Here is a 21741-nt window from a genome sequence, read left to right on the forward strand (position 1 = left end):
AGAACCGTATATTTGATTAAAATTCAGTGAAAATTACTCAAGAGTGGAAAAAGCATTCCACTCTTCTGCTTAAATGTAAGACACAGGCAGAGAAAACTCATCCGCACAATCAGGAGACAAATTAGGACACAGGCAGCTGGGGGGTTCACCCACAGCCATTTCGTTTTCCACTGCTTCTTTGTCAAACTGCAACCTGTGAAGTTAGTTACATTCATCATTCTACTTTTACTGGGAGACATTTGGCTAAAAGCCATAACTGACTCTGGAAATTTTAGCTGCTGACCACATTTATCACTATAACAATAACACACACTGTTTATTTTATTTTTGAGTTTTTAAAATAAAGATAACAGCATAATTAAACTTTTTAAAAACTACAAGGAGAATAATTCCACATGCTCATCACACTGCTACTACTACTAAACAAAAATACAAACCAAAAAAACCCAACCAAAACCATTGCTCTCCATCACATTTTAAGAAGAAGTCCCAAAGCATTTCGTAAAGCAGGTCCAAACGCTTATGGTGGGAACACCAGGGCAGTGTTAAACTCACTACCCAAGGCTGGTATTATACACAGCCCAGTGACCTGCCCACTGAGCCCGAAACATGAAAGAAGGGAAATTGGGGATAACGGCATGAACAGCCAAAGGAGCATCTCATGTAACTATGGCTTACGACGACAGAAGGGCTCTTGCAGGTAACAGACTATCTACTATAAAATTTAACTTTAGGATTAAAAATTCAGTGGTCATTCTTAAAATATAAAGAAAAAAAACCAATCTAGAGACTGATCAAAACTGAATTGCTAGAGAACTGAAATAATCTGTTTCATATATAAAATCTATCAATGCACTTGACATCTTAATTTGCAACAGCAAACAGGAACAGTGTACATAAACCACCCTCCTTTTTTGTTTCCGATGCAACTCCTTCAATCATATGCAAGTCAGTCCTCCAAGAGAGTCTGGAAACACATTTTCTCTATGGCTGCTTTATGTCTTAACCACAACACTCCCAAGTAACATAAATCACTGGAACCTCAAGGCAAATTTATTTAGGAAAAGCTACAACTAGTCCTAGTCACAAACATAAACTGATGTTTACCTATAATAAGCATGTCACCTAATGCAATCAAATAATGAGGATAAAAGGATTAGACATAATTAACATGTTCATGCTAAATGAATTACATGTACATTTGACAGAATTTATCTGCTTCTAAACTACACCAAATCCCAAAACATTGCTGCAAAATTACATTTTTTGTTTCTTATTTGAGGAAAAATAGTATTTAAAACTTTTTTATCCACCTTGCTTATAACCAAAAAAAAAAGGCTTGAAATCTGCACTCTCACCACCCTCAAATAAACCTGCAAAAGTGATGGCATAAGTTTATTTACAGAGAACTCTCAGTTTACCAATGAGAGGCTCAGCCACTCAGAACAGTGCTGACACTCGATGTTGTACAGTAGCACAGAGTTTTTGAAAGTCTCTTTAAAACTACTGAGAAGAAGTCAGTGAGGATGTAGGGTTGTTTTTTTCTAAAGCAATCACTAACATTTTTCCATCACATAAATAAAACTGTAACACAAGCATTCTGAATACATTGCTGAGAGACATACACATAGGTGTTCAGTAGATCTGTGATATCTAGGAGTAGTAAGACAGGCTGAAAATAAAGACATGAAAAACAAACTACTATTGCTTTTACCTGTATTCAGACTACTCTCCCATCTGACTTTCTAGTTTATGTTTGAATCATACAAACTATCAGTATTTTTTTAAATAAAAACTGAAATTCAGTGACTCCAATAGTCAATAATTTAACAAAACCCTATGAAAAGGTCTAAAACCTAGTGCACTAAAACCAAAACACGGGCCATTTTGTGTGCTGTAAACTTCTAATTCTTGTTCTGATTTATATCTTTCCTGAGCCCCTCTCTAGCTCGCTGTGTGTATCAGCTTCCTCCTCAGTGAGCTGGGGCTTGCACTCAGTATGCTTACTGAGGACAGCAGCATAGCTAACGACCATTTACACACATAGCATCAGGTTTTCTTTGTTTCCATCAAATTAAACAAAATGCTTTACTGTGCAGAACCACTGCCAACACTAACAACCACTTTAGCAGACAAAAAATAGTTATTTGATAAGGAAAGCCAGACTCCCACCAATTCTACGGAAACTCTACCTAGCGTTTATTTCATATATCCAATTTATTACCAGCCTTAGTATCAGCTGATATAAGAAAACCAGACAATTTCACATCTTATTATGTTTCAGGCCCTTTTTAACCTAAATCTCACATTTCAAAATAAAAGCTCACTTTTAGGGGATCTATTTCAAGATACTACAAAACCTGCAAAATGCAGAATACCAATCTGTACAACCATTCATTTAAAGTCCACTAAGAATATTACTAAGAAACTTACTTTTAACTACAAGATTTGAGATTATGTGAAAATCTACGAAGCATTCTAAGATAGTTGTAACCATTCTATTAATAAAGATAAAAAAATAACGTTCAAGAGTTCCATTTTGGTTCTTTACATCACAGCAAGATTTTTAAGAATAAGGCTGATACAAAAATGAACTCAAGCTCCTTTCTCCTTCCACCTTAAATCAAAAGGAAAAGACAAAACTTTCAGTGCTGCAACAAGATCTGCAGTATTTGACCATGCAGAACCTATGACATGCAGAACCTATGACATGGAATTCCCCGTATCAGTTTTCCAGAGTTTAAAACAAAACACTAGATTCTGTAAATCCAGCATTCTTAACTGAAAGATATATGCCACCTTATGCCATTTACACCATAATCAGTATCGTATGGACTAAGGTACTTTAGTATGTCACATATTTTTTAAACAGGGAACCTTTCTAAGCTATTTCTTCTAAAGACTAATAATCCCCAATCTGGCACAAGAACTAATCCTCCATTTGTCATGATTCTTTCTAATTAGCATTAAGTAGACTCAGAGTGAAGTGAGAAGTTGAACATTTATCAACTTCTGCATTTGATTAGTTAAATACACAAACAGAGAGTCTAAGATTGTTCTAAATTTCATGCTTGCAAAGTATTAGCAGGAGAATTTTCAGGGACTGACACCTCTAAGAAAGGAACAATTTCACACCTGTGTAGCTGCTGCAGCATTAAACAAATTAGATTTTACATCTTAAAACTAAATTCTTCAATTTTCTAAATTTTTAAACATTAAGGATTTCACATTTTAGAAAACATGTTTTTGATCTAAGGGTTTGATACATCAAAATAATTTCCTTCAAATTGTAGTATGCAAATGAAAACAAAACTGTAAACAATTACAAGAAAGATAAAGGGAAGGAACTACAGACATCAAAAAATACCACATAATCTGACTACAACCACAGTAACAAATTAGACATAAGAGTTCTTTCAACATTAGTCATGGAAGACAGATCAGGCCAAATCCTGCAAATGGATCTATGCAGGCACAGAGCTGCTGAGTTGAAACTGCTCCTTTAGGGATAATATCAAAGCGTAAGTAGCAATGGTGAACAAAACTTTTTACAAAAAATAAGGAGATTTGGCTACTCCATGAGTAAATTATGAAACCTCATTTCTGAATGATGCAGACACACGCACTCCAAACTTGTACAAGTTCAAAAAGCAGTAAAAAACCCAAAAAGATAAAAGACAAATGACGTTCTAAATGTCAAAAGAAGAAAACATTTCTCTAGGATCCACGTAGCACATCCTCAGCTCAACCACTGGTCCTTCTTGGAGACTATCTGAAGCAGCAGCTGCAGCTCTTCACACTTCTCACCAACTCCATCCTGCATCAGACACAGCACCAAACTATCTTATTTGACTCCCTTTAAAACTACCATTATATGTATATAAGTTTCGGACTTGTGTCTTTCCTGGCAGTGCTAGCAATATATTTAATGAAACTTACGCACGACACCTCAGAAAATTTCCAATCAGTAGATACTTCATTTGGTAAGCAATTTTCTTTTTTGTAACTTAAAGTGTCCTGTAGATCAATGTACAAAGCTGCAAGAACTTCACAGAAGGTCTCTGTTCAAAATGGATACACATCTACTGCAGGATGTGTATCCATTATACATATGGAATAAAGAATTATCACTGTTTCAACATGTCTTCAACCACCTCCTGTGCCTCTTCTGAAAAATGTCCAGCTTGGCTAGAAAAAGAATCTCAAAATAGCATGGGAAAGTGTAACTTCATGTGACCATATGCATGTACTTGTTCCTGCCCACTCCCATAAATAACTGAGTTGTTAGTGTTTCACACAGCCTGAAAGACAACAACTTCACCCAGAGCACTATCTTGTTCTGAAAAGTCTAATCCTTAATTCTCCGTTCACACAATTGTATTACTAGAGCCATGAAGTTAATGAGATTATCCACGTGCCCTAAACTAAGCAAGCATATACAGTGTCTTCCTGTATTAAAAGCTTAGCTGAAAAAGCAGCAAGAAAATAGCAGAAGAATTATCCCAGTAAAGACTTCGGATTTTCCACGGATTATAATTAAGGCAGAACTTTGTGCCTTATCTCACTTTCCCCTGGTGCTGACCAAGTGCTCTGCAATCTTCTTGATGGTTAGCTGAAGAATCAGGAGAAATTGCAGACGCGTTAGGATGACAGTAGAGTGGATTAGACACCAACCTAAGTCTTGAACACATGAACTCAATTTCCTCTTTCATCATCAATCTTCTTTGCGCTCCTGGACAGGACACCTCGAGAAGGGCCTGACTGACAGAAGTATATAGCTATCTAATTAAAAAGCTTCCTTCAAAGCAAAGCAGGATGAGGATTCCTCAATTAAATACATTAACAGCAGAAAAAAACCCAAAACAAACCCAGAACCCAAAAGTCCTTTCTACCAATGCTGCTTAGAAACCAATGCCTCCTGTATTTTGTTCTGAGAAACAGACTAAGCATTTTATCTGAAGATCTACAAAAAACTCAGCCACTGTTCAGCACCAGTATAAAGATTTTCATTTTTAATTAAATTTTAATTAATTAAAAAAGGCTCTACAATGGAAGATGTTATGCAGCTTTAATAGCAGAGCTACAGCTATTAATAAGCCTTCGTTTCAATCAAAATGGATGAGAATGGAAAAGGTTCCCATTATTATCCTACTGAAATACACACCAGTCGTGCTTTTCACAGCAGTCACATTTCATTCATTAATGTTAAACTCTTTAGAGAAGGGACAGACTCTTACTCAACGTCTACATGCTTTGAAAAATGAAACACGATCTCTGAAGTGACAACATTAATGTTGCTCCACTGTCAAACGAGCCATCTCTTTCAGCAGGTAAGTTCAGAGTGAGATAAAACATGGAGACATGGTCATCTTTCAAAAACAAAGATTACTTTGAATTCTATTCTAAGAAATTAAATAAAATAATTAATGCTATCTTAATTTCAGCATTTTGCATGCAACAAAATCTCATCCAGAAGTGTAAATGTCCATTAGATAAATTGACTTCAAAGTTTACTTTTTGTAATGGAAAAGTCTGCAAGGAGTCTAAAATAAATAAGGTTTTGAAAAAGTTTTTTTCATTATTCTGTTTGAATCTGTCAGTCGATGCAAAGTATCATTTCTATATGATTCGTGTGAAGAAATGTCTGTGTTTCACTTATAGCACTTGCCAAAATGTTTAATGTACATAAGCAACTCCATGTGTCAGCAGACCAGAAGAAATTGCTATAAGGTAAGGTGAGTGCCAAGACAAACTCAGCAACAGTTTCTTTTTTAAAATCTTGAAATACTTATTTTCCTACAGCAGCCACATGTGTGCATGGAAACAATTAACAGGTAAAAGACACAAAGATATCTGCACATGACAATTTATCAAAACTTTCTATTTAACTTGTATTCTTCACATGCAAGGCTTAGCCAACCTATTCTATAGTTACATAGCATGAAACCTTTGCCTTGCGTTTTAGCACTCTCCACTTCTATTCTCAGATCTTAAGAAATTCAACAGATCATGCAGCCGTTCTAGTATTTACATCTTATGCTTCTAAATATTACCATTTTACGGATCTTTATGATTTTGTTAAGGAGGAAATCCAAATTAAGTAATAGGCATGCATATTACTTATTTAAATATATAGTTTTGTTTTATAAAACCATCCAACAAACCATTCAGATGACGACAGCCATGTTGAGACAGCTGAAGAGTAAAGCTGCCAAAAATGCACAGTTCAAAGATGTGTGGCCCACAGAAGTCATTGTAACATGGTGTTCCATTTTCCACTGGCTTCAGCAAAAAGTTCACATAAAATGTGAACCCAGGTGACCTATTCTTCTGGCTTCACTTTAAGTGGGTTCCACCTAGTTTAGACACGACTCTGAAGACCTAGTGCCTCTGAAACTCTTTGGGCCCTACACTGATAAAATCCACCAACATTTACTGCAGACAGCTATGCACCTTGTGCCCTAACATCCACTCAAAAACTACAGACTTTCAAAGGACAACTGCAGATCACCTACATTTGTCACACAGAACACAGTTTATGTAGTTCCACTCTAGGGAAAGTGAAATGCAAGAGTGAAGAATTGAAATTTTTCTTTTTACCCTTGCACAAAAAGTATGAGTTCTATCGCTGCTAAAAGACAGAGTTTTATCTACCACTGTCATTCAAATCTTTAACTTGGTATCAACATTTTCAGATGTGTTGCCTTGAAAATAATTTTCTGGTTTGTTGGGTTTGGGTGTTTTTTTGTTGTTGTTGGGGTTTGTTTTGGTTTGTTTTAAATTTGTTTTCTGGTGGTTCACTTTAGTTTAAGTGATAGTACTTCATCTACATCCAGCTCTGGCCCATCCTACTTAACCCCAGTTATGTGTGTTTCTATGGGTTTTCCCCTCCTGAATAGCCGACCACACTAATTAGCTGACTGAAGAAAGGTAGACGTTCAAAACACAGCAAGGAAGGTTTGCATGAGACTGCCAAAACATCTGCAATAGCCCAAGTACTACATTTACATAGAATTTTACCCAATAAAGAGAACCAGTTCCCTGAAACTAAGTAACACAGTCAAACATATACCTTCCAACAATGATTAATAATAACTGACTGCAACACGTGATATAAAAGTTTGAAACTTCATAGCTTCTTCATATTTCTAGTTTTATCCTTGTGGCAAAAAATGCATGAAAACATATTGCTACAAGTTTCCCTAGACTTTCATTTTTGGCGTCTAATAGCTCAAGGTGGTTTATACAACCAGTGTTCACAAACTGCTTAAAAGAAAAGAACAGCCTGTCTCAGATTTTGTTTTATATTTTGGTTCAAAAGCTAGTAAAGCATCCCAGACAATAAATCAAAATAACTGCTATTCAAGCACTATCTGAGTGTATTCATACTCAATCTTTAAGGTAGATTAAGCATTAGGACAGAAGACACATAGCAGACTGTGTTAGTCCTTTAAATACTTAATATTTAGTGAAAAAGTAAAAGCTGTAAAGCCCAATCTAAATCCTACAAAGGCTGCATGGAAGTTTGCTAGTTATAATGCCACCGTCTAAACTCAGTGTTTAAGCACTTTAAGTGCCTTCTCATCATGAAACACACCTCATTTGTTCTAATGAAGGTAATGCATGTTATTATACTAGGAAACAAATACAGTAATAGAGGCCCACGTTTTCCCACAGAGAAACCCACAAAATGTAATCACCATTTCAAACAACATACCACTGCAGTTCAGAAAAGTATTTTCAACTTACTGTGTTAGTTGAATCTTCTTGTAAAATTCTATCATATAACTGGATAGCATCATCGTACCTGTTCAAAGAAATCATCCGCATTTATTTCTGCTAAGGCAGAACTCCTGACTTTTTGACTGTCCTTGAAATACTTAATAACCCCCCCCCGCAACTTTTAATAATGAACATGTTTAAGCAAACTATACTCATACAAAATTCTCCTGAGTGCTAAATATTAACAGCAGTATTTTATGTCATTCAGCTAAAAAAAAAAGTACATGGTAATTGCTTCACGGAATACTGTTTCAGCAGCAACTTACATATCTTACACCTAGTACCTTACTCTCCTGTCTTTTCCCTCTTTTTCTTTTGGAAATAGGTCCAATTATCACTTCCCAATTCTCCTTTTCACTCTTCCCAAGAAAGAGAACCCTCAAAATTTGAAAGGGCATCCAAAATAATGACTTTTTACTTCACTGTTGTAATAAAACTTCATGTAAGTTTCTTCTATTATGATTTTATAAAGTATAAGCAGCCTCATACAGTAAACTGGGGGGATTCACACAAGAGCCCAACCCTCGACTATACCATAAATCTTGAAAGAAAATATTCTCCACCATCACCACATAGGTTTTATTAATTAATTCTGCTATTTGAAGTATGCACAAAACAGGTTACTCTACCTGCTATAAATGCTTTAAACCTTCTGGGAAACAGATCTGTGTGTTCAGCCAGCTGTGCACATGATCCAAATAATTCAATTTAAAACACATTTGACTACACAGCTGTTGTGCTATTACCACATAACTAGGGCATATTTTGTGCCTTCATGTATAGTTTGACAAGTCATTTTTCAGAGGTACTGCTGATTGATTTTGATGCTACACATCCTGTTCTCACCTTGGACACCATTTACGTACTCTCACTGCTCCCTAAGCATTGCTGACATTAGCATAGCTCAGCTGTCCAGTACAGTTACCACAAGGTATGAGAACAAATGAGAAAGGAAGCACAAAAGCAGAAATGAGTAGAAGGTGACTGCTACAGACCTAGAAGACGTGCTGTAAAATGCTGTATTCATGTTCTCTGTAAGTTCCTACTTTATCAAATATATTTTACAAGACTGAACAGAAAGGCCATAATCCCAGCTTTACAGGTGAATTTCCAGAAAGGTATTCTTTTGATTAGCAAGTATCTACAGAGATGTATCAGTCTACAGGAATGTCCTTCACTATTTCCTCTTTCTGCTGGGGAGGGCAAGATCCTCCTAGATCTAGAAGTCACTCAGAATTTAACGAGAAGCTCAGTTCTTCAATTGAAAATGTGATTCCCTCCAGCCTAAGTCTCCCTAGGCATCATTTGTACTCAAGCGGAGAGAGACAGGCTTCTCCAGGGCACGGCTGAGAGCACCTGCAGAAGGGTTCTTGTTCAAAACCACCTAGAGCTGAAGCCTCTATCGTCTCTGACTTCTGGAGAAAATCTATGAAGATGAAACGTCAGCTTTTGTTAATGCCTCTGCTCTCCTAATACTCCAATCTCTAGGATCTAATCTGACAGCGACATTTAGTCAAGAATTTTTATGAGCACTTTTGGAAAGCTGTGGCTCAATAGCACTTCATTGCTGAAATAACACATAACGTTCGTGCAGCAGTCATCTCCCACAAAGATCTGTTCCCAAGCGATAGTATCTTCAATGTAGTCACATAAGCCTGAACAGAATTCTGATGTTTTGCACTTCTGAATAGGTTTTGGGAATGGAGGAAATCTGCTGCCATTCTCTCACTGTCTTCCTACCCCATATCAAATGAAGACAGGAAAAGAGCTAAGTTAATGAAAATTCTTCATGAGTGTGTATTTGATAGGAAGTGAGTGAGAAATGTGGAACATCTAGTTGCCTTGAGACTGCTTTAGAACAGAATGTATCAGAGATGTATCCAAGGAGAACGGCAGACAATAAAGAAAAGGCAGACAACCTCAAACTCTGATGTCATTAATCTTGGAAAGCTGTAAAGTTTTAAGCTGTTCATTATTTTAATAATTCCTTTTAAAATTAGTATGTCATAACAGGATATTTCTCAATGGTCAGTTTAATTTTTAGGTTCTTCCATCCTCTTTGGTATGGGTTTTGAGTTGTTTCTATAATAAACTCTATAGATTTAACCCCTACTAAGTTCTACTGGATTTATCCACACTCAGAAAACAAGTGAAAAGAGCTACATCCTGCAATGATTAGGAGCACAGGAGAACAATAAAGGCAAAAAACCATTGGCACTGATCTTCATATGCTGCTCTAGCTCTGTGAGGTGAAACGTATACCTCTTGGACTCTGCCAAAAAAGTGCCTAGTGTTGTACTGTAAATGACTTATACTGTCAAGTAAGAGATCTTTTTAATCTATGAAGTCTGATGGGAAGATGGCAAAAAAGTAACACTGCATCGTACATGTAAAAATGCAATAAAAATGTCTAAACATTATAGTATGATCATGCACACCACTGTTTTCTATAAAGAAACTGCCCAGCCTGGATCTTCCATGTTTTCATAGTGCCTGAATGCCTTTTTAAGAAATAGCAAGCACCTTTCCAGACAGAAAGTACATTTTTTTCAATTCACGTTTTACCTTTCCATAGCTTCAAATCGCATTCCAGTTAATCGCTTAACTCTGTGGCTCCCAGGAAACTGCCGCCTTAGCTCCTGAAGACAAAACTGCACAAATAAAACCCAAGATACTATTGTGAATACAGTTATCTACACAGAAGCTGGAAGAAAAAAAAGAAAAAGTCCTTGGCTGATAATTTAACAACCTGAAAAGGCATTCCTGAGTAAAAGCAAATACCAATTTTTGAAATAATCACTAAAATGTATTGATAAAAAGAAGCTAAATCTAAGAAATATCGTCCATAAAGGTTGCTAGATTGTCAGGCTTTCTTGGATATAGTTATTTGTCGAGGAAATTAAACTCAGGTACTAAAGTAGTTCTGATACTATTAAAACCTGAAGTGTACTTAGTTCACTCATAATTACAGAAGACAGTAGAAAAACAAAACAAAGACAGTAAGAGCTTATGTGATACTTCTTTAATAAATGGGTATCTCACAATGGAACAAACTATGCTAATACTATGCTATGTGTTTATTTTTAAAATAAAACTTTGGAATCCAAAGAAAATGTTTGTCACTGGCTTGGGTTAAGCCTGCTGGCAGAAGAGGCATAGCTTCTAACTCCTGAAATCAGTGAGACACCTGGGCTGGATAAAAAGAATTCATCACAGGCAGATTTCTCTGGATTAGCGAAAAAGGGATTGAGTCACAACTTCCCCAGAGCAAACTAACTCCAACCATATCGTGAATGTGGCTAGACAGCATTGCAGAGCCTGTAGCTGACTCATTACGGTGGGAAGCAGGACAGTCCCCAGGCTCCCTGAAAGACCAGTGGTTAGAATCACATTAAAAGCTTCACACAGAAACCTCCTGTTCCCAGCATTTAGTTATACAACTCATCTTATAAAGTTGTTCTTCAGACCTAAGGTTCCAGCAGAGGCCTATCTACATAATCTGTTCCATTTTATCAAATCCACTGGTCAAATGAAAAATACAGAAATAAATCAATAACAATTAGTAGGTTCCCTCTCTGTTTCTGTAGATAAACAGATTGCTAGAGCACAGCAAAGAGAAACAGTCACATCTCACCCAGATCCAAAAAAACAGAGAAAGAAGAGAGAAGGGAAACAGCAATCAAGGAAATAAATGCCTAGCCTCAAAGTAAGCACAGACTATCTTCATCATGATCATCTTAACTTGCAATGAAACAAGATTTTTGCAATGCAGTTTCACATAGCAAGGCTCAGGTTTAATACAGGAACAGTTTACTGGCACTTTGAGTGATGTCTAGGTGAATTGCTGCTGCACTGGACAACAAACTGTCACAAAAAACTACATGTATGTAGCAGCATGTTACAGATAGCTGATCTGTGAACATTCTTAAGAGACAGGAAATCTTATCTCAAACTCCAGGAAAGTAGTTTCATTCTAGCTTTCACAATCCAAACAACCTCCTAGGTTTTAAAAAGAACTTTTGCAGACAATAAATCCACCCTGTAGCCCAGTGATCTGGGAATCCTGAATGACAGTGATTTTCAGTATAAAAGCATGGACTTTTACTGCTTTTCTGCAGTAAAACTTTGAAATGTCAAAAATTTTAACATTTGCAATACTACTAAGCTCCACAATCTGCAGATGGACTTTCACATCTAGAAAATCCCTGCTGACAATATAAAAAAGCTGATGAAGTAGCACTCAAGTGCAGGAATGCAAGACCAGAATTGTTCACGTTAGATCCAACTATTCATTATTCAACCAAACACAGCAGCCACAAGGCCAAAATAAACTCCTGTAGATTAAGACATCAGTCACAAAAAGTGACATGAAAAGTTGTGAGACAGTCAAAACCAACTCATTGTAACACCTTTGAAAACTAAAGAGCATGAATAAACCACACTAGCTATATCTTCAAAATGTTTTGGACTCAGCAGCACTGAATGTCCCCTTTTCAAATTTAACTTGTAATCCCTATAATCACGTATGTTATTGAGGACTTATTCTGCACTATATCAATAATCTACTTTTGAGATTCTCTCAGAAACTCAGCAGTTACCATGGCAAATCTCATTTGTATGTGAAACTTCAATGTGCAGTTAATTTGCTTTCTGATTATTTTTTTTTTAATCACATCAGGTTTTAATTTTAAAGGACTGACAAAGGCAAAGAAATATAAACCTAGACTTCATTAGAAACACTGGCAGTGCAAGTGCCTGCCAACAGTAGGTGACTGCACCAGAACATGCACGTGGAAGAATGGGCTCGCTGCAGTAGAGGCATGCATTACGCACAGATATTTCATACAGGACAGAGAGGACAACAGTAATAAAAAGAAAGGAAAGAAAAAGAAAAAAAGTTAGATAAATGACTCTGAAACCCACCTCAGCCTCCTCATTCAGAGCAGATGAGACCCATCCCCCTAAGCAAAATGCATCACAGCTGTCAAAAGCTCACTGCTAAAAAACAGAAGTTCCAAAGCTGTTTGTCTATTTTGAGGCTACAGCTGTAGCAAAAAGCCACATATGATGTTGACTTGTTTGAATTAACTACTTCTTTATTATAAATCAATCAAGTAAAATAAAATAAAATAAAATAAAAATAAAATAAAATAAAATAACTAAATTTCCCTCTAAGCTTTTAACCTCCTTTCTGAGCTGCATATAAGTTGCATTCTCTCATCTAAGCAATAATCCTTAGAGGGCACAGAAATTGAAATGTAAAATCCCTGCTAGGGTTAGTAAAAACAAAGTGTTTCACAACTGATCTTTCAACACCAGCTCCCTCAACAATTTTGTGAAAGTCTTCCTAAAAAGACCCTGAAAATAAAGACCAAAACTGGTTTAGATATAAATCAGAACACAGAAAAGTATTTATTTAAACAGTAAGTCTATTTGCTTTGTTTAAACAGGCAGCTATACTACAACAGTATTTTCTTCTGAGGAACAAAGGAAAGGGAAGTTCAGTGGGTTCATGACAAGTTCAAAGTGGTGTGCTGTAGTTCCAGTGTACACCATTCTACCACGTATATGTGAGATGTGAGATAAACTTGTCTAGTTCTGCCTACTTTCAAACTGCCCTTCTCCCAACTATATCCTCTAGGCTGACCTCTTGTATATCACAGACCATTAAGTTTCACCCAAATGACATCACATGAAGCTCAAAGACTTTATGAGGTATTTTGCCATCTGACAGAGAGCAAGGCACTGGAAGAGTAATCCCCACGAAAGACCTGGACTCCCGAAAATACCTTTCTTTTCACTCAGAATAAGCTCAAGCTTGCAGGGTTTCAAGGCACAAGACAAGCTCATGCGGGAGTTTTACCTAGAGTTCTGTGAAGGAGGAATGAAAAGATTATTAAATTTTTCCTGAAAACCACACTTTTGCCTTTTTCGGTTGCTGCCTTTAAAGGATTAGCTAAACTTAGCTGGGGTTTGGGGTTTTTTTGTTTGTTTTGGTGGGGGGTTTTATTTTTAATCTAGTGAACAGGTGTGAAGAGTTCTAAATAAACTCATTTAATCTAAATTGTTATTTGTATGATTCAAATAAATTTCCATACAAATTAACTATTATCCATTAACAGTATCTTTCATCAAGAATGACTGAATAATTTGGACTGTAACAGACCTTTGGACGTCATCTGCTCCAAATCCCCACTCGAAACAGAGCCAGGTTCCAAGTGAGCGCAGGGCCATATCCCAATCCATTTCTTGGCATCTCCAAAGGAGATTCCAGAGCATATGTCGCAAAGTGTTCTCTACCTAACCAACCACACTGTTAAAAACTTTTACCGAGTATTTAATTGGAATTTCCCTTGTTGCAGCTTATGTCTCTCACGCTTGTATTTTGCTGCTCATCTACCAAAATCTGTCTCCACCTTCTTTATGCTTTCTCACCAGTACATATCCAAAGATAGCAATAAAATCCCTTCTTAGCTTTCTCAAGACTTAACGAACACAGATCCCTCAAGCCTTTCCTTACACATTACGCAGTCCAGCCCCTCACTCATCTTGAAGACCTGCTCCAGTATGTCAATGACTTTCTTTGATGATAGCCAATACAACATATAATATAATATACATGACAGGACGTTTTACCTCAAAACACTCAAAAACCTCAATATTATTTGAGAGGTTTTCAATAAACAAACGTTCTCTGTATAATATGGAAACTTCAATATTATTCTTGACATTTAGCCCATGCCAGAGTAGCTGTAAATATTTTCATGGCTATTGGAAGAGACAGGATCTGTCTAAACAAAATTTACACATGAGAAGGGGTAGGTGGTGGTAGTTTCTTCCCAGCAATGTACTTCTCAATAGATATTCTAGAAGTCCAAGCTGTGGAGTTCAGAATATCCTGTAACCGTCCAAGGAACTATCTGCAAGAGACGCTCAGGAAGAAAACTTCAGGTTTGAAGAGAAAGTCAACTTGAAAACTTACCAATGCCAAATCATCTCGACTGCAGTCCAGGGCAGCAATCATCACCTGTTCATATATTATCCAAACTGGACACAAAAGAGACATTAAATGCAGATAAGTGATTTTTTTAAGATAATGGGAAACACCTACAATGTAAATAAGATTAATGAATTCTGTCTGTGTATTTTCCCCCTTCTACTCCCGTGGATCACTACTGAAACAGGGACATTTTAAGAAACTGCTGGAATTAATTAAAAAGGCATTGAAGCAATTTTATTGCTTTTAGTAACAAAGTACCTTTTGACATCTTGAAAGGCAAAAAGGCTCTAATTCTCTACTTTTCCTAACATTATAGCTGCAGTCTTCTAAACAGATCCCCATTAGGACTTGCTCTCCGATCAGACCTGGAGAACAGCCATTTGGGCTAGAAAGAAAACAAATTTCCCTTAACTGTTTCACTGCTGAAAGTCCTACAAATGTTGTCTTCTTCCTGGACTTGAACAACTTCTCTAACCCAATGACAGATTAGATTATTTCTGTTCTAGGACTCCCAAGTTCTTGAATGTAAAGAACTTCACAGTGCAGCTTTACAAGCTGCAGAAAAGAAAGGTTATGGTAGAGGGAAACATGCAATGCAAGTGTTAGAAATACTAAGTGCTTTGAACTCATGGAAATCTAATCAGGTGCACTCAATATTTTATAGAAATGAAACAGAAGCAAATGTCTTCCAAAACAAAAATATAAAATATAAAACACAATAAATACAGAAATAGCAGTAACAAAAGTCCTCTCATTTTAAAAAATAGTTTCTATGATGAGAATTTCCACTATTTTTTTAAGAAAATACTACTTCTTGCTAGGTATATAAAAGAAGAAAAATATGTATTAATTAGCCTGTAACCCCTCTTCATTGGAACTATTTGTAAGGCACATATTCTATCTTTATTATGTAATGTATCCATTTTTTCTATGAATGTAAAAATACATACACGGATACAGACAAAATACAGACAACATATATCCATGACACTTGAAAAGAAGGACAAACTCAACCGTGACAAGAAAGGGATGACTCAGCCCATATTACTGAGAACAGTGTTTCAGAAAGGCATCAGCAAGATCTGAGAGGAATATCAAACTCCTCAACAATTCCTTACTAAAATACAATTCTCGTAAATTACTAGCAACATGGTAAGAAGAAAGTAAAATCAAGGTTAGCTCTCAAAGTTCTTCTAAAGCAGAAGGAACGTACAACAACTCTTTTGTAGGTGGGTGTATTAAGCCTACCCAGTCTAAAACCAAGCATGTTCCTCACAGCTACAATGTAAGACACCCCCCCCCCCCAAGTGCAGTATCTCCTTCAAGCATTCGATCTCCAAGCGCACTTCATGACTCACTGCTACGCACAGAGGTGTCTTCAACACGATATTTTGGGTAGACTATCCATGTATTTATACCCAAAAAATAGTACAACATCTGCAGAGGCCAAGCCCTTTACAATGGAAAGAAGCCCAGACAGAAGTGCAGCTCAGAGTGTGCAAGACAGAACCAAAGCAAAGCATCGCTATAAAACAAATTCTATCTTCAGAGCCTCAAAACCAATACCGAAAGATTCCTCACCTGACAAGAAAGGGAGGCAGAGTCTTCCTGAAATAACTATGTGGATTTTAATTCCATGAACATGAAGTTAGGGATTTGAAATTAAAGTTAGTTTACTGAACTAACTGAACAAGTTAACTAACTGAAAAAAGTTAATCATACGGAATACTGTAACTGTTATTAGTAAATAGAATGCTCTGCTGTGGCTGCTGAAATCCCCTTGTGACTATATAAGAGCAGTTAATAAAATTAAAGAACAAGAGAAATGTATTACAGAATATCTATATTAAATTGCCTGAAATGTAAACAAGGGAAAAAGAAGAAGAATGAGCATTAAAACAAAAACCCATGTAAGATTAATATGCGAACCTATTCAATCTTGACAGCACTTTATTACACTTATTTTATGTCTATAGTAAAGAGCGCTGTTGTATTGTGACGCGTTTCTAAGCAACTCTCTTTTAGTCTGAAACATAACATCCAAGCTTCTGTCTACTGAAATTAGTATAAGGTAGTTAAAATCCCTGAAAATAGTAACTTAATGAATAGTGAAAACTTAGATTTACTTTCAGTTATAATAACACAAATGTAGTGTTATAATAAATCCAACCTGAATATTAATTCCTGCAGTACGTATGGCTTGATTAAGGAATAGCTTTCTCTATCATAAAAAGATACCTTTATACTTTTGCCATGGTGCTGAATAGCAGAAAATCAGTCAAATGACAGCTAGATAACAGTTTCATGCTAAGTTTTCACATAATGGTCTAACTTCTAATATAACAAACTAAAAGTTCTAGTAGGCAGTTTTTCCATCTATTTTCACTGCAGCCCATATGTGGAAAGAAATAAAATCTAGGAATTCTGTCAGCCTATTAGGCTCGGAAAGTAATATATATTCCATCAACATAAGCAGATACCGAAAGGCAACACAGAAGTACAAAATAGAGACTAAAAAGAGAAAATAAAATTAGACGATGGAAGTTTTGAAAACAGTGACTGTTTACTTACTGTCATCTCCAAGTTTAGATGCATATTCATTAATTAACTCTTCTCCAACGTCCACTATCTGTTCACTGTTTCGGTAGTTTTCTTCCCTCCATTTCCTCATTTTATCACGCATATCTGGGGGCAAGCAAAGGTGAGAAAAAAAAAAAATATTGAGACTTCCAGACACTAATGGAATTTGAATTTTATTTCCAGAAAATATGAATATGGAGAATGGGCTGAGAGAGCACTAGATCTAAGAAAGTGACTTCTACTGATATTAGAAAACTACTAGAGAACAGAGAGGTATACCAGACCTCTGAAACCGTGTCACACAAACTGTGCTCATGCTCTGATACAACTGATTCAACTTCCAAGTTTGTGGTCTCTCAGGTTATTAACATATGCAGTAAAAACCCCTTATACCTGGTTATCCAATAAACAATAAAATTTAATGGACATTACCCCTGCTTAGGAAAAACAGGCTACAAGAGATTTCTTCCGAGTAGTTTCACACATTTACAAACAATACTAAAATTGCTTTTCTGCTCCAGGTGGATAAATTTTACTGAATAAATTTTTAGTTGAAGTATTATTAAAACCATGATAACTCAATCACTGCTCATGTGTATCAGTGTAACCAAAATGCTGTGAGCTTCCACTCTAAAAAAGAATCCACACATTCCTATGGAAAGGAGCCTCAAGAAAGGCAGAAATGGAAGGCTTTCTACACCAGGGAAGTGCCCAAAGATATAAAAATTACAACTGTTTATCTAGGTAAGATAAAAAAGACAGTCTATTTTAGCATTAGGATTTGTGTTTCAAGTTTACATTTTACTACGGATCAGATATCCAAGAGAGCCAGCTCATACTCATGAAGTCAGCTAGACAGCACTACCTAGTCCAGGTTTTATTTATCCTCTGGATCAGGAAATTGCTAAGAATGTGATTTTACATACACATATGCATTTATATACATGTAGACATCCCATATACGAGAACAAATTTTGAAGAAACTTAAGGAAAATAGGTTTCATTACTAGATAATGGTTTTACTAATATGAAGGTACCAAGATAACTATTGCCAATATTTTTTTAAAAACTTTAAAAAAACAGCTGGAAAAACAAACACAACCATAGATCTAAACGCTGTCAGTTTCTCTTGCACTTCTGAACACATAGTTAACATAACTGACAGTTAAAAATTAAGAACCAAACTTACTTCCATCTACCTGAAGTGATCTCGGATCGCTCATAAGACTGTTATTGTGCTACATTTCGTATTTTGAAATTCAACCAAAACCACCACAGGGTTACATTTCATATGCATGGGTAAAGTTAAATGGTTCTAGACACATGATGGTCCCTGGAAATCCAAAGTTAGACACCAAGAATGTGAGAGAACACAAACATTCACGAAAGCTGACAAGCTAAACGCATAAAAATAAATAAGCTGTCTGATTTCTACCCACTCATTTACTTGGAAATTATCAGTGCCTCCATTCCAGTGTGATTCCAAATGGAAAAGTGTCTGAATTCTGTATTAACAGAATGCACATCTAGCATTCATCACCCAAGTACAGCATTTACAGTGATGGAAAAAAGCTGCAGGACAGAGAACAGTGTATCAGCCGATGACAGAAAAAGTAAAAATAAATGTTCTCATTAATATGACTCTATCAAGAAGCTCACTGGTTTTAGAAATACCTCATTCTAAGTATAAGGTAGAAGAAAAAAAAAAGCAATACTAATTTAATGATCCACAAACTTAAGGAACTTAAGCCTTCTTCTCTGAGAAGAGTCTTTGCATGGTCTGTTGCAGGACTTCATTCATTTTCACTTATTTTGCATGTCTTAAAATAGAGGAAAAAATACAGAATTTTTCAAATGCGTCCTTCTAAAGCAGACACAGACCCTTGTACCAACACAGATCTTCCCCTACACTCCAACTCTTACATTTGGATGTAAACTGGAAGACATCAACCAAGAAGCTGATATGACAAAACTCCACAGCTGGTCCCCAAAAATTTCTCTTTCAACATACCCATATGCAGAAACTATGCACATAGCACAATGCCACAGATGTCCACCAAAACTCTTGGAAATAGAATATCTAGGTTATTTCTAAGAGTAGGATGTTCACCTCAGTATGAATTAGCCAAGTCCAAAACCAGCAAACTTGAGCACTCTATACCCAGCCTTTACACTAGAGGTTAAAGACACCAACTCTGCAATAATCTCAGCCAAAACAATCTAGGGCTAAACGTACAGAAAAACACCCACAGCGTACACACCTATCCCATGAAAAATCTCATTTATCTTTCTAATCACTGACACCTGAGAACAACAGGAAGTTAAAACCAAACCAAAACAAAAAAACTAAACCTCTGGGCTTTATAGCAATGTATGTTCAAGCAAAATAAAAACTGGAAAAGTTCTTTATACAAGCTGGTTTAGGGCAACTTCTGAGAAAGCCTAAAGCACCACCACCAGGAACACTCATTGCAACTTCCCTGCCCAAGCAGTGGCCTGCCTGCTCTCTACCCAAGCTGAGCTTCACCACCACTGTACCTCTTCACAAGAGATACGCAAGAACAAGCAACCAAACTTCTCCCAAAGTGCTATGTTAATCTAATGACATCATGGTGATGCAAACAGATTTCAGAGCAAAGCAAACCTACCTGTAAACTGACCAGAAAACATGCTGGCAAGAAAGCCCTATTCTTCATCCTTAATCATTCAGCTACAACACTATTTTCTTGAACACCACCTAAATATTTTCTGAGATTAATGCAATTTGACCTGAAAACCGAATATTTGAAATTCCATTCTGTTTTGCTTCAGAATTCTACAGAAAAAGATGCAGGAAAGACAGTACAGGCACTATTTCTGATGGGCAAGTTACTGGCATGTGCTAAAATACATCCCATGTGATGTTCCTCCTCTTATCCCCATACTACAAACCTAAACTAACCAATAATCTATAATCAGGGAATTATTTTCTCACTTATTCCTTCTCAGATTGGCAGAAAATAAACATAAAAACAAAGATCACAGAGCTTCTCTCCGCATTATCTTCTCTACTGTATGTTTGTAACGTTTGGGACCGCCTAGCTAAAGTTTCCCCCTTTACAGCCAAAATTATGGAGAAGCATTAATTTACTCCTAATAGGAGATAGTAATGGGCTTGAGTGCTGTGTGAACTCATATTTGAACATGTACTGCTTCTGAGAGAACTACTGGAATGTCAGGTAAACCTCAAAATGTATTCCTATACGAAAAATAATTAATCATTAGGACCAAACATGTGTGTGACAGCTACAAAGAGCGGGGGAGCAGGATTTTCAACAGCTTTTATGTCAGTTCAGAGCTCCTGCGAGTTCCTCCACAAACGCTCACCACGGAATTTTCGGAACACATCAGGTAATTTTCGGGCGCTCCAGGAGGTGAACTGACACAAACTGCTGACCCATCAAGAGGCCCTATGTTCTTGTACGCGCTACAGCACTATTTGTGGGGTCGGAAGCCGGGGCGGGACAACCCGCCGCCGTCCTCTGGGGTAATGGGGCTCCGCCTGCGCGGAGCGGAGGCAGCGGCTGGGCTCCGCCGCACCGGTGTGTGGGGAGAGACACCCCCCCGTCCCGCAGGGAAAGGGACCCCCCGCCCCGGGGACAGGCTCCGCTCTCTGGGCTCTGTGCGCGTTACCACCGGCGGAGCTGCGGTCACTGCGGGGCTGAGCACGGGCCGCCGGCTCCGCTTGTGCCGCCCGGCCACCCGCAGCCCGCGGAGCCGCCGGCCCCGTCCGGGCCCCGCCACCGCCCGGCTCCGGCTGCCGGGGCACAGGCGGCGGCCTGCCTGGTACCGCCGCAGCGGGGCTGACGGGGCACCGCCGCCCGCACCCTGCGCCTGGAGGTCGGTCGGTCGGTCGGTCGGGCCAGACCCAGCTGCGCGCCGTTACCTTCCCAAGTCACGTCGTACATCTCCGACACCTTCGCCATCTTGGCGGCCGCCCGCGTGACGCGCCGCCGTGACGGGCCTGGCCCTCATTGGCGGGGGGGCGGGCGGGGAGCCGGGACCGCCCCGCGCGGTGCCGCCGGGGCCGGGGCTGCAGCGGCCGGGCGGGCTGCCCCTGCGCGCTCACGGGCGGCGGGAGCTTAAACCCGGGGGGCGGGAGTCCCCGGGAAGCGGAGCTGGCCGGGACGGAGACTCAGAACGTTGGCCCTTGTCCCGCTGTGGCTTTGGGGTTTGTCTAATCGGGAGCGAAGTGACCAGGAGACGTGTGATCGCCTGTTCCGTGGTGCCCTGCGCTGGTCCTGCCCGCGGCCAGAGGGACCCGGCTGGGCTGAATTGAAGTGCACGGAGCCTAAACCAGAGATGGCTCTGAGGCGTGCAGATTAATTTCTCCTATATTA

General features: G+C 38.1%; 1 protein-coding gene across 1 annotated transcript in view; it reads right to left on the reverse strand.

Moving 5' to 3' along the window:
• Positions 1–21371, reverse strand: part of EMC2 (ER membrane protein complex subunit 2) — a 34352-nt gene extending 12981 nt beyond the window's left edge. The window contains exons 1-5 of the mRNA XM_030508115.1: positions 21288–21371; positions 17354–17467; positions 14765–14829; positions 10348–10433; positions 7750–7807 (exon numbers count right to left, since the gene is read on the reverse strand). Coding sequence (XP_030363975.1) covers positions 7750–7807; positions 10348–10433; positions 14765–14829; positions 17354–17467; positions 21288–21327 — 363 coding nt within the window. The 5' untranslated portion in view covers positions 21328–21371. The remainder of the gene's footprint in view (positions 1–7749; positions 7808–10347; positions 10434–14764; positions 14830–17353; positions 17468–21287) is intronic.
• Between the last annotated feature and the right edge of the window lie 370 nt (positions 21372–21741).

This window comes from Strigops habroptila, chromosome 1 (genome assembly GCF_004027225.2).
Source record: "Strigops habroptila isolate Jane chromosome 1, bStrHab1.2.pri, whole genome shotgun sequence".
NCBI lineage: Eukaryota > Metazoa > Chordata > Aves > Psittaciformes > Psittacidae > Strigops > Strigops habroptila.